The following is a 14139-nucleotide window of genomic DNA, read 5'->3' as shown; positions in this document are numbered from 1 at the left end:
CTTATTGTGAACCTGAGGTCATCTTAAATGAAACCTTTGCCCTCTCTTTGATTACACTTCTGGTCAGCCTTTGAGCTGTCTTATTAAAAGAAGCCTTCTTTCCTTCGTGCTTTTGAACTGTATGATTCATTCAAATCTTTCCAAGGCCTCAAATTCAATTTACTGATAAAACCACTTCAAGACGTAGCTTTATATTCCGCAAAAGTATTAAACAACCTGTGCTAAGAGAAGTGTCTATCACTGTAAATTAGGTTCTGGGTTAGAACGTCTGAATGATTTAAGAATTTTTCCTTTGAAATGTGGTTTTAAATTAATAATGACACATCAAAGGCACCCATGAGACGTCTGAGACTTTTCAGCTTCTTATACTGTCTGAATGAAAGTGTGTATTCATTACCTGCCCTCACACACACACACACCAAAGGAGGTATGTGTGTCTGTATTTGAGGATTTGTTCCAGAAGCATTGATCTGTTGTCTCTTCGACTGAAGATCAGTCAAGCAAAAGTCATTTTTTGGCAGCTTTGCTCTCATTTGTCTCCATCCACTGGACTGTGAATAGATTCAGTTTGAATTACCAGTGATGATCTGTAGAGATTTAGCCAGACCACCGTCTGACCCTGCGAAGTTGAGCTGAGGTGTTTGTCCTAATATGTGATTCCACTCACCATTGTTGAATCCTGCAAGTGTGAAATGAATTGTGATCATTCAGGAGCATCTTTTTGTTTAGCCGTTTTATTTAAATACCACCTGGAAATGAAAACACAGGACCCGTCTTAATAAAAAAACAGAAGATGTGACTTTACTGTTATTTACTTTTTTAATTTGCATCCAGTATTTGGGTTGTTTATGTTTTTGTCTTTAGACCAGGGCTGTATAGATCAACTAACATCAGGAAAATTGATTAAAAAGTCCAAATATATAGATACGTATGGAAATGTCTGAGACATCTGGTGGTGGTAAACAGCACCACCTTTAGGCAGCCATTTGTATGTGAACAACACATTTACAAACATGTTGATAACATGCACAATCAGAATACAGAATAAAAGTGACTCATAGTCACAACAATCCCTCAACAACAAAAAGATATCTCTTTTCATTCTGGTGCAGCACAGCCGCGCTTAGTGAACTCTCATCTTTGTCTGCGTCCCTGTCAGCTCCAGTGAACGATCACACAGTGGTAACGATAAGATCCTTCTTACCGCCATGGGATGCAGTTACCATATTCATTTTCTGTCATTGAAGGGACCGACGTGAGAGATTGGTCTGTTTTAGTAAACACGATGAGGAGCTGTGAGAGTGATCAGCAGGAATGAAAGTGGATTGAAATTCTAGCTGGTTCTCTCCTCCCTCCTCCACACGAACACACACACACACACACACACACACACACACACACGCTCTGCTATTTCACCACTTGATAATTATGTACGGCCATGTATTGGTCTCATTCAATCAAAATTTCATACAATGCACCAACAGTTTATAATTTATAACACATAATTTACAACTTACGCATTTATTTACTTTGCTGGTACTTTACATTTGGTGGTTTGGTTCTGTTCTTGTTCTTACATGGAAAGCCCGAGGCAGGAAGAGCACACCTTCCTGCCCTTCATGAGCCATCATGAACGGCTATAGCAGGGAGCGCAGCGGCAAAGACCCCCCCCTGAACAGAACAGCATGAATGACAATGATTAATTTCGGACACAGCACGATAGGAGGAGCTGGGCTGGAGGTGGGTTGCAAATCAGCCAGCAGAGGAAGCAGCAAAGGAAGCTGAGCTAGAGCTGTTTAAGTAGAGCGCTCTGAATGTAAGTTTCCAATAGAAAGCAAAGGGGAAGTCAGCTGAGCCATCAGCTGATTGAGGATTGGCTTGGCTCGCTGCTGACAGCTAATAAAGGGCTTGACGTTGTGGCCTGCCTGAACTAACGCTATGCTTGATACTTATTCACTTTCTTGCCATGAGTTAGATGCCAAAAGTGATATACCACTCTCACGTCTGCAGGGTCAGGCTACCTGTTAAACCGTCTCCAGTCTTTATGCTAAGTGTTAGAGCCAAATTAGTGGTCCTTATGCAATAACATACATTTTATTTATTGCATCTAATGAGGGTGTCGCTGTGACGTTACATTTCGGCTATAAGAGACAGGAAAGCCATCGTCTGGGTCAGGTGTGTGATCCCAGAAGGGCAAAAGGTTTTTGACCACTGAAGCGCGAGGTTTGTCATCACTTTAAGTTGGAAGTTTTGTTTTTCACAGCTATGGACACTATTAATTTATTGCACTGAGGAATAGTAAATTGACTGTTTTAATTGCAATCTGACTGCTGATCATCTTTAATGTTGATTGCAAACAACGGATGAAGCGCGTCAGCCAAGTCACTCCTGGGTTAGACTCCTCAGCAGTGCAGTATGAGACTGTTCTCCTTTAAGACTAAGCTAAGCTAAACTCAGAATTGTTCCTCAAACATGTTTTCATTGTTTCATACAACCTTATTCAAGTCAATACCCATTTTTATCGATATAAGTGTGATGACTAGTATCTGCTAAATATTTACCTGGCCTAATGTTTATCAGTCGTGTGACAAAAACACAAACATACAACATTTAAATGCAGCAAATGTACCAGCAACAAAACTTTTGTTGGTGCATTTCTTACTCTTAACATATATTGTCTTTTCTTACTTTGACTAAATACACCTTTTCTCCTCTCTTCCAGTCACATCTCCTCCTTCGACTCCTTCCCTCGCCTGGACCCACCCCCTCCATCGGGGAAGAAGCGCCTGCCTCGGGCTCTGAAAACCACCCAGGACATGATGATCTCCTCTGATCCCGTGGTCTCCTCTCCAGACGCCGCTGACACTTCCTCCTTCCTCTCTTCTCCTGACAAGACGCCCCTCATCGCTGAAGAGGAGCAGCAGCAGCAGCAGCAGGGCGAGACGGAGGAGGAGGGGTCAGAGGAGGTCACGAAAGCAGAGAAGAAAGTTGCTCCTGACTGGGAGACGACGGGAAGCAACAGCAAAGTTGATGGAGTGGATGGCGGAGGAGAAGATGATGTGGAAAGCACAGAAGGAGGGTTAGAGGAACATCAGACCCAGCTGCAGCTCTCCGTACCTGACCTCATCAACAAAGATCCCCCCCTGCATGATCCCCGAGCTAAACCCTGCGACGTCTGGCAGAAGGTTCCAGGGCCGGACTCCCGCCTGGCCTCCACCCCTCGCTCGGGGAAAACTCCCTGCCGCATCAGCCTGGGCGAGGAGGTCCTGCTGGGGAACGGCGCCCCCTGCAGTAAAGTCACCGGAGTGAGCTCTGAAGACTCAGAGCAACACCCTGACCTGCTGTCCTTTGAGTGACACGCAGAGCCGGGGTCAGACACAAGTTCAGTATGTCTCTGAAAGTTTTAATTTCAACTCTAGAGGTAACTCAAACAGACTGCCGATCAAATATTCACTGCCCGTTTTAAATATGGAACTCTTCCTGCCCCGGGGTTTTTCCTCGAGGAAAAGGGAACAAGGGCTTCCAGGAAGCAGGTCAGGGACCGGATCTGTAGCTTTTTAAATGATTTAGATGTGTGGAGGAGGTCAAAGGTCACAGTGAAGGCTGATTTAAGAATAGACACTGCCAACTTACCTCTAATGAGACACGAGTAAAAAGAAAGAAACTGGCTTCGTAGAGATGAGTACATTTCAACTTTAAACACTCAGAAAGTAAGGAATATAATTTTATCAGAGTGTAAATATGATGTTTAAGCTTTTAGAAAAGATTTATAAAATATCATATCTGCCTTGGGAATGCAAAAACACCAGATGCTGATATCATGAATGTAATTGAATGTCCCTTTAAATGGGCTCAACATGTAAAATCCTGTTATTTTATAACTTTACAGAAACTTTATACTGAGAAAAATGTATGTATAATTACTCACCATCTTTAAAATAATGTATTTATCATACTATTGCTTACCTTGATATATTATACACTGATAGTATTCTATATTTATGCTTTATCATCAAGCCTATTTGACATTTAAAAACCGTTTAAAGGGACATTTGTTCTTATTGTCACACTCTAAGTCATTATTACACAAAAGCTGCTACAGTGAAACCAATAACATACTAATATGAGTTATAAAGCGATAATTACATTCAGTATAACGGATGTTTTAGTTTGGAAATGTCTGGAGAAGGGAGCAGAGGCAGGAGGAGTTGTAGGAAACGAGAGAGAGAGGCTGAATGAACGTGGATGTGTCAGAGATGGAGGTTTTCGGGGGGAGCTCACTTTCAGTTCAGTCTGAACAAAATGTAAAGCAGCAGATTCTGCCAGAGTTTGATCAGGAACAGAGACCTTTTTGACCCTCAGCCTCATCCATAATTCATCAATCTGACCTCTTTTTGTGGTCCAGCAGGTTTTGCGGCAGCACTAACAGAACTCATCCCCTCTTAGACTCGCCTTTAGCACCGACTGTGACCCCGACAGTGACCCTTTAAAGCTCCCAGTGAGTAAGAGAGGAAGAGTGAGTAAGAGGAACAAACAGCTGTGTGGCTATTTTAAAATATTTCCTCCTCTTTACTCGTTACTGGGAGCGTTTTCTGAACTTATTCTGCCAGAAGACCCTGACCAGTGTTGAACAGTTTCTGAGAGCAAGACATAGACCAACTTTTTGAATCCGGAGGATATAAAATCCACGTGGCAAGCAGTTAATCAGTTTCTCTTAAGGCTGCATGAATTTGATTTCAGCCACATCTGAAATTTTGATATTTTCCAATTCAGATTCTACATTTCTATGTAGAATCTGTAAATGGAGATTATACCAGCTCAATTTTGTAATTTTAAAGTCTTTATCTGCTGATACTTTTGACTTGCCAATATTATATGGCATCCCTACCTCTTATTTTATGTCAACACTTTCTTGTCCCCAGAAAGAAACGCTAGTTCACCATCAATCAGCTTACGCCAACAGGAACCCAACTGTATTCTCATGGCGCCGAAACCTGCTTCATTAAATGAACATATCTATGAACTATAGGGTCAGAAGGGTTTCCAATTTTTGGACTGCTGACAAAAATCACATTTTTAATTGGCTGAACTGAAAGTGGATTTTTTAACCCTCCCAAAACCTGGGGCAGACGTACGTACGGATGGAAGGACGGGCGGCATGTGGATGATTAGCTGCTGAAAAGTTGTTTTTATGTAGAAGAGAAGCGGAGATAATGAGCTGTCAACAGAGAGAGATCAAAGAGGTGCATTTAATTCACGCACATCATTAAGTGACAGACCAAAGACACAAATGAGCGTCTCAGTCAGACAGGTTGTTTTCATCGTGAAGTTCTGAAAGTGTATCGTTAGTGAATTTTAGATTTTAGCTGATTGTCTGTCTGAGCGAAAAGAGAAGCAATAACTTTTAGAAATTATTTTTCTTATTCTCTTTTGTTTTTACTTCATTTACTCATGCAAAATTGAAAACCAAAGTTCAAATAGCATTTTTTTATATGCATATTTTAAATCATATAAGAGAGACAGTCAGGTGTGTTCAGCTGGCTAAAGGTGAGCTGACATCCACAGAAAATATCCAGCTGTTGCATCAATCAATCTGCTTCAAGCTCCTCTGTGCTTTTGTAAGACAAGCAGGATCAAGCTGGGGTGACTGTTTCTGCACAGTCAAAGTGGAAATCTGTATTTTCTTAACACTATTATCCGAGCATCTGTTTTCGTAGATCTGTGCGACTTGATTGAGATGATAGAAAAATATGTAGATCCCAAAAAGGATGACCCGTTCTGCTGTGAGGTCCCACTGCGGAAAACTGTAAGTGACCGCTGTGTCCCTGCAGAGATTTCCTGAACCTCAAAAAAGAGCGAAGAATTTCCAGAAGACACAGAGACAGATGTAGCTGCGGTCAGGTCGTGCCCGGCAGAATGAGAGGAATGTGGAGCTGGACTCTGGTAGAGAAGGGACGCTTTGTCTCTCTGACTTTGTCATACATACAAGTAATGTCCTGAAAGATGCCCATTTATTTTAAAGCTATAATGAAACCACTGATATCGCTATAAAAACACAATCCGTGGACCTTTCTGTGGACAGTTTTTATTATTCTGAGTAAAAACTGTTTGCAGTCAGGTGTTTGGATTTTACAGAGTTCCTGCAGTGCTGTTTGTGGAAACAATTTCCCCCTATTGAGTTCTTCAAATGTCTTTTCTCAGTGCTTTTAGAGGCACACACACATTCATCTCCCCTGTGTTTCAGCAAGTGGATATTTGCAAAATAAAAACAATTCCCACTGCGAGACAACACGCACATGGGAAAATGCTTTGACATCTGGGTGAGCTGAGCCGAGAGGCGAAAGAGCAGAAGGGACAAGAGGGGGAAAATATTCTGAAAAAAAACACAGTTTTAACAATGAAAATGTCACAAAAACATCAGTAATCCATTATAAAAAAAACAGGACTCTGACGCCTATCTCACATGACAAACAAACTCTTTTGTTCTGTATTTTGTGTATTGAATTTGAAGCCCCTGCAAACCTGGTTTAAAGTCCTTTTGCATTTCTCATCACATTTAAATAGGGATGCATGATATTATCGGCACCGTATCGGCAGACTATGGCTTGAAAATGACATATTGGCATCGGCAGATAGGTCATTTTTCTGCTGTTATTTTCCGCCGATAAAACATTGCTTTAAATTTGTCCAAATGCTTGATGATTCCCGAGAAAGCTTGACGTAATGCTATGTAATGCGCGCAATGCCTGCACAAAGTTATCAACAATATACAAATAAAGACTAAAAAGTCACAGAAACTCAGCCGACACTTACAGAGAGTAACATAAACATCAGTGCAAAACTAACTTACATATTCATGGACGTGCACACGATAAAAAGAGTCCGTCAGAGATCACTGATGTCTCCGCAGTAGGTGCAGGAAACCTGTCCGGGCATGCCTCCCTCATAGCCGTGTTTCGTGGGGATGCTTCATTCAGGTGTGCTCGGAAACGTGAGTGATCAGACGCATGACCTTTTGTACAACGCCTCTTCCGTCTAGCCCGAAGAAGGGTGCAAGATGTCTGCAGTATGGCAGTTTTTGGCCTACAATAAGAGTAGGCCTGGTATCAATTCCACAACAGGGGGGACTTGATGTTCTCTGCAATTAGGTGGAAAAAACGTGCCAAATATATCGGAATCGAAATTGGCAAAAAGGAAAATATCGTCATATCGGATATAGGCAAAAAATTCCAATATCGAGCATCCCTAGATTTAAACATTAATGACTAAAAGTGCAACAATCAACGTTGAAACATAAAAGAAGAAATCATCCAACACTCAGCACTCAGCTCACCTGCTTCGTCAGGTCCCTGTGGCTGCGGTTTGAACACATTTGACTGACAGGGCTGGCAACACAAGCAAAAAACAACTCACATCTGTCATCACAGTTTGATTCAAATGTTGCTGAGCGAGTCGTGCTCATTTCAAACCAGTGAGAAAAGCACAGAAAGAACCTAACGTGCAGAAATCGTGCGGTCAGGAAGGTGTCTTTACGGCTTCCATGCTTGTGTTGAAATCTTTGTGTCTCTTGTGACTCTGAGGTTGTTCTGCAGATTCGATCTGTCCCTCAGCACGGAGATAATTGCTACACGCTTGAATAAACCCCGTATCAGAGAGGACACCTCTCATATCGCATCAGACTGACAGCCGCTGCTCGCACAGAGTCAGGAGGTAAAAGCAATAAGATACTGTCTGAGTGCCTGAAATGATTTGTTTCTTCTTCTTTTAGAGTGTAAAGAAAGGAAGCATTTTAGAGACAATCAGAGCAGCTCGATCTCATTATCATGAACCGTTTAGAACCACTAAAGCTGATTTATTTTGTATTTTCTGATGAAGGAACAGTGGTGTACATTTTATTTTTACAGCATGTGTGAATATACAAATTTATTCTTGCTCTAACAAATGAAGGAAAGTGATTTATTTTGATATATTCGGTTATAGAAACTAGTCAAGGCGATCTTTATTTAGAATTTGATGGAAAAAAGAAATGATCTTGCTTCATGTTTTATATATATATATATTTGTTCTGAATCTGTTTGATTTGTTTTGTGAAGCGGTTTGACTCAATTTCAGCCGCTTATGATGAATGAAGGAATTTCAACGCTGCACCTGACAGGCTTTTTGCAAACATGGAGCGCTAAAGAAAACCTGTGACTTCCTCGTTTTATCGTTTATACTGAAAACTGTCTTTTTTTTTATGTAATGAAAATATGCTACAAAAATCGAAACAGATGATTTTTTATGTTTTATTTTCCTAATGTATCTTTTTTGTATCTTGGGGATGTAATAATTCCTGTAATCTTTAAAAAAATCTGAAATAGACTTAATCATGACCTTTGTGTTTTGTGTCTTTGTCTTTTTCTCCGCACATATTTTGGTCATATCCTGTCTCTCCTGCGACGACGACAGCCGGCCTCCCACTCAGCCCTTCCAGCAAACTTCCTGTTTTGACGGAGCTGCTGTCCTCGTCACTTTTTCCCTCTTTTTCCCGCTCCTGAATCTATCTCAGTGTTGATGAGTACAGACAGGCTCTTGTGTGTCCTCGCTCTGATTGATAGATTTGTTTTTAGAGACGGCGGTGGCAGGAACTCAGGAGAAGAAGCTGCTCTGATGTTTAATTCATCTGTATTTGTCCTATTTCATGGAAACCCTGGTCGTCTTTGTCAGCTCTGTGTGTTGTCGTCCTCGTGTTTGTTGTTGTGTCGAGATGAGTTAAAGCCCGTCTGGAATACAACGGAGGATGGACGTGACTGCGATATGAGGGGGTTTATTTACTTAACATCCACATTAGTGGTGTAAACAGCTAATCATCTAAGACACACAGGTCATGTCACTGTTAAATAATTCAAACATGATGCATTTATTCATCGTCTACAAAGGAATCTAGGCCTCCGTGCATAATGAATCATTAAGTGTCGGGGACAGTTAGAAGTCTGGAAGAAGTCTGTGCAGCAAAAGCATCATATTAGCATGTCTCAACAAGAGTTTCTTGGCTAACTTTGGAAAGAAACTTGTCTCTAGAATCATAAACATGTCACAAACATTGTTCAAGTTTTCCTGTAAAAAAAGTCCAACAGTTTCCAAACAAGTTAATGAAAGGCACAGCTTGTTAAAACCTAACAAATCTCATGTGGAGGTGTTAATTCTGTGGCAACAACTTGGTGTAAGAGTGAATAAAGACCATGTGATTATTTATCGTGGACAGGATGCTTAAGGGGATAATTGGTCCACTTCCTGGTGTGTGCAGGCCCCAGCAGGCCGGACACGGCTGTTGCTTGCTTGCTCATGAAATCTTTCCGTGTGACTATGTGATATATGAATCATCAGCATGTGCACATGAGCACTCCCGCAGGCCCGTTGCATCTGTAAAGTCTGTCAACTCTGCTGCTCTCTGATACCCCTTTTCGACCAACGCCAACCTGGTTCTAGTTCTGGGCTGGTGCGGGTGCTGGTTCGAAACCAGTCTGTTCTTCTACCTGCTAGAGCCCGTGGAAGAGCCATGTCATGACGTCACCCTACACGTGACCGCTTTTCCAAGCAGCGTGTGAGCGAACTTTCCCTCACGCTAACAACGATGGCGGACTACATGGTATGTTTGCTGGTGTTGCTCCTGTCCTTTTCGAAATCACATCGCTGAATGTAGAAAAATGGCGGACACTTGTTTGGTTTGTCTTTTTGGTCACGGCAACCCCGCCCCACTCCCCGCCCCTCGCCACTGATGTAAGCGGTTTGTGGTTCTAGACCAGCAAAGAGTTGGTGCCACTCTGGAACCTGTTTTCCTGGCTGAGAGCCGGTTCTTTCGCTATCAAAACACAAAAAAATGGTTCTCAATTGAGCACCGGCTCCGAACCGGCCCTAAAACTGCCTCGGTAGAAAAGGGGTATGAGTTTCTGATCCAAAACCTACACCACCTAACAGCTCCCCCCACCCATACCATCCCACCTTGGCTCCCAACAGTGATCTAATACTGGACTTTTAGAGAGTTGAGAGAAGGCAGATTTTAAATCGTCAAAATAAAAGCAGCCACGGCTGTGATGTCCTGACTTTAAGTCCCAAGGATGGGTCAAGCTCCAAAGAGACTGGTTCCCTTATTTCCTGTAATGTAACTCATTAGGATCACTTGTATTAATCTCCATAAACAGATAACTATATATGAATGCAGAATCTAGGCTTGGGAAACGTTTTGAGTGTAGCGAGCTTTGTGCTTTCCGTCAATCAAGTAGAATCTAAATTAGCATTTGAGCGGGCTGTGGTTGGGAGTCCATGTAGAAGCAGAAGAAGCAGACTGATCAGCTGACATGCAATCACCGAACCCATCGGCTGTTATTGGCAGCCAAGTTAGCTTTTAATTAAACTCTATAAACAGATAACTGCATATGAATGTAAATGACAGTCTGGTCCAAGATTTTGTCTTTTAAATAGAGCTTCATTTTCAAGGAAGAGATGAAATGTTGGCCCAGATATCTGTTATTCAGACATCCGCTGGCTGATTGCAAGTGCCCTTATATTGTCTGCCCTTCCTAAAGAATAAATCTTCAGATGTAGCCGATGTGTTCAGAGATTTTTAGTCCTCAAGCCTGAATCGAGATATCCCTGATGACATAAATGTGGAATCATCAAGGTTGTTGTCTGAAACTGTTTTTACAGGCTGAGTAGCTGAACTGAACTACACGTGTCAAAGAGGTAGAGACTGCAGGTAAAATCAGGATAATAGGCTCCTCGGAGATTCAAACATCTCTACCAAGGCTTGAAAGTCCCAGAGGAACAGAAGCTAGAGCTTGTTGAATGTTGGGTAAAAATTTGATCAAATTCTTCAGTCACTTGATCAGTCAAAAGTTGGCATAACTTAGTGAGCAACAAGATGAAAAATATATATAAATCTGTGAGTGCTTTAGAGATATCTGGGCAAATGTAAATGTTTTAATATCTAATTCTTTCATGTTTCTGTACTTTTCATCAGAGGAATGGTGCTTATGTTTCATTTGGTTTAACTGCACCCAGCCTTGTAATCCCGCTCCAGCTTCCATGTAATTTCTTTCTAATTTGGCTTTCACACCAAATATGTAGAACAAGGCCATTATGTCCACCAGGCTTTTCTAGCTAAATCAACCTTGACCCCAAATACAATGACCTCCACATTATGTATCCTGTACGATTCTGGCATTGAAAGAGGTGAGTTACGTCTGCTGCAACTAATTTACTGTATATTGTGCATAGATGAGTATGTGTACATGTGTATATAAAGTATGTAGTCCCTCTTTTTAAGGCCTCCAAAAACCCTTGGACGAGGCCTTTGTCATACTTTGTGAGACATGAGTACATTCTTACCTGTGTCCAACTATATGTTGATATTCACGTCACATTGTTATTTGTGCAAAGCAGAGAGAGATCTGTTTGGAGAGTCAGCCGCAATCAGACAGAGTGCCTTCGGAGCAAACTCATCTGAAAGTGAATGATTAGTTGTTCTTTGTAATTGTAAAAAAAAATAGGTCCCATAGTTAGTCTGCAATTTTTTAGCATCATGCATCGTATACAATATACTAATATTATTTGAGGACGCAGCCAGCATTGTAAACTTGCCCCCCTAATTCATGCATTTGGCTGCACAGACCGAGCGAAGGATTAGCAGAGTCTGCTCATCGAGGTGGAACAGTGTGATTCATCAGATTAGAAAGTGAATGTCAAACTGATTACAAGGTGGGAACTGCAGCACAATGATTATAGTCTGTTTCTCTGTCTAATTACCATCTATATATGTGACATGTATTTGTGTCTGCAAATATAGATGAGGAAGGAGAGAAGCAGATACACTTCGAAAGAAAAAGGAACTGAAATATAAAACTTCCTGTGACCTTCCCACTGTGCCGATAACCTTTCTAAATGAGGCCTTTCACTGTGTCAAACAACTCACCAAATCAGGTTGCACCAGTAAAACCTGAGGATGTCCTCGCAAAGAGTGTTTGTGTAAAGAATCAACTTGGATCCAGTCGGCTTTATTTGTTGAGAATTACATGGATAAATACAAAAGAGAAAAAGACTTTGTCTAAACATAGACGTTGTGGTATCTTACATTGAAAGGTTTAAATAGTATCTAACATATTAAATCAGCTAAAACAAACATTTCACACACTATATTCAGCTGGTTTAATGCTTTTTATGCCATTTAAAAACATAACACCAATGTAAAGCTAAAAAGCAATAATGGATTTCATACAGTACACAGGACTCAATGTAGCTTGTACGGAAAAGGGCAAAAATGGTTGCTCAGTTTCCCCCTGAGTTTTCTTAAGTTGTGTCCACTACAGGTAGCACAAAGACACACCACACACACCCATCCAAGGTATGCCATCCTCTCTCTCTCTCTCTCTGTTTCTCATAAACAGCAGCATTCTGGACCTTTAGGAGACAGCCGGCGCATTAGTCACTGCCAGCTGGCAGGATGGAGATCTTATCAGGTTTATTGATCAGCATGGGGGGAGATTAAGGCCTGTGTTTGTCTGTGGGTGGAGAGAAAGAAAACCTGAGAGGACTTAGATGACCCAATCTAGCACTACAAAGCCTCGAAACTTCTTCAACACCGCAAGAATACCGAAGTCTAATCATTAAAGTTTCTGCTGTTGGCTGACAACAACATCTGACATATTATCACTTTTCAAAAACTCATAATTAGTTATGGATAGAGTGATTAAAATATTCTTTTGAATATACATTATCTTATTTTGTTTATTGTGTTATATTACGAGTAGGATTCGAGCCGGAAAACACGGTATGTTTGACCCACATGCTGCACATGCAAGAAATGTAGAAAATTGTCCAACGGAAGAATAATATCCCGATGCAAACAGCGCCATCTGGTGGATGACTGCAAATAGTACAATTACAAATCGTTCAATTAAGTCAATTTAATGGAAGCTATATTAAGAAACAACAACTTTACACTGGTTGAATGCATAAATGTATTTTAAATATGTTTGTTTTCTGACTATGTGAACAACGTGATACCAATGGAGATACAGTATTTACTGACCATATAATCTAGATGTGTTTGTGCCATGCATATTCTTTTGATTTACAGTATTGTAGTGTTTTTCAGTTCATTGTTTTATGTAGGCCTATTTCAGTCATTTATTTTTATCCTTTTTCTTTGGTCAGTAGCCTACTCTGCACACTCTTATTTAGCCCATGTACTTTAAATGTAATTTTTCCCCGTATTCCATTTAAGGACAGAAAATTAAAAAGTTGTAAATAAATAAAACTGCAATTTTTGTCGTTCATTTTTAATAAGCAAGAACCTTTGTTTGTACTTTATTCAAATACAAATTTAAGTTATAGTTGGTGCTGATACAGTCTGAAATAAAACATAATAAACAAAAAGAACAAAATAGCAAAAAAGTGTGAGATTCTTAATCAAGTAAGTCAGCAAGTTTTTTGGCTTTTTTTATATATTGAAGAGATTTTGCAAATAGTTTCAGTCCATTCTTCCATCTGTTGATATGGGGTTTGACCTTTAAATATTTAAATCTGTGAATAAAATGTTTTCCAAACAAAATCAAATTATTTATAAAGAATTCTAAACCTTTCTCCTTCATAAATACTCCAGTCTTAATTGATATGACATTTAGAGGGTGCAGAATAATCTCTTTAGAAAGAAGACAATTCTGAAATGCAAGCCAAAGAGTTCAGATTCGAATAAAACATGTTCAGCAGTCTTAATATCCCTCTCACAAAACCCACATAGAGTTATTATCCACATTAAATCTCATGTGTAAGAAGTGATTAGATGGATAGATGTTATTAAGAATTTTAAAGGTTACTTATTTAGCTTTAGGTGTGACAGGGAAGGATAGAAATCGTTTTCTTATTTCCTTAGCCTCTTCATCAGTGTATTCCTGCAGGATACATTCTCTTTTCAGTCGATTAGGGTAATATTGTACTGAAAGAACTGTTCTGATAATAAGACATAACTTTACGTGTAGTCCATAAGGCGGAGCACCAGTTTGACAGTTTGACCGGTGGAGGAGAGGCCAGACGTATGTTGAGGTTTTACGACAGTACTCTGAGGTTTAGGTTTTACGACGGTACTCCACTACTTTCCGGCAC

General features: G+C 40.5%; 1 protein-coding gene across 1 annotated transcript in view; it reads left to right on the top strand.

The window, feature by feature from the left end:
* nos1apa (nitric oxide synthase 1 (neuronal) adaptor protein a) overlaps positions 1-3912 on the top strand; it is a 214202-nt gene extending 210290 nt beyond the window's left edge. Inside the window, exon 13 of the mRNA XM_069679904.1 lies at positions 2723-3912. Within this exon, the coding sequence (XP_069536005.1) occupies positions 2723-3356 (634 nt within the window). The 3' untranslated portion in view covers positions 3357-3912. The remainder of the gene's footprint in view (positions 1-2722) is intronic.
* The last annotated feature ends 10227 nt before the right edge of the window (positions 3913-14139 follow it).

This window comes from Semicossyphus pulcher, unplaced genomic scaffold, assembly GCF_022749685.1.
Source record: "Semicossyphus pulcher isolate SPU_LCO1_2020_fin unplaced genomic scaffold, fSemPul1.0.p SCAF_4, whole genome shotgun sequence".
NCBI lineage: Eukaryota > Metazoa > Chordata > Actinopteri > Labriformes > Labridae > Semicossyphus > Semicossyphus pulcher.
The sequence above is the reverse complement of the archived record's forward strand: the minus strand, read 5'-3'. Positions and strand labels throughout refer to the sequence as shown.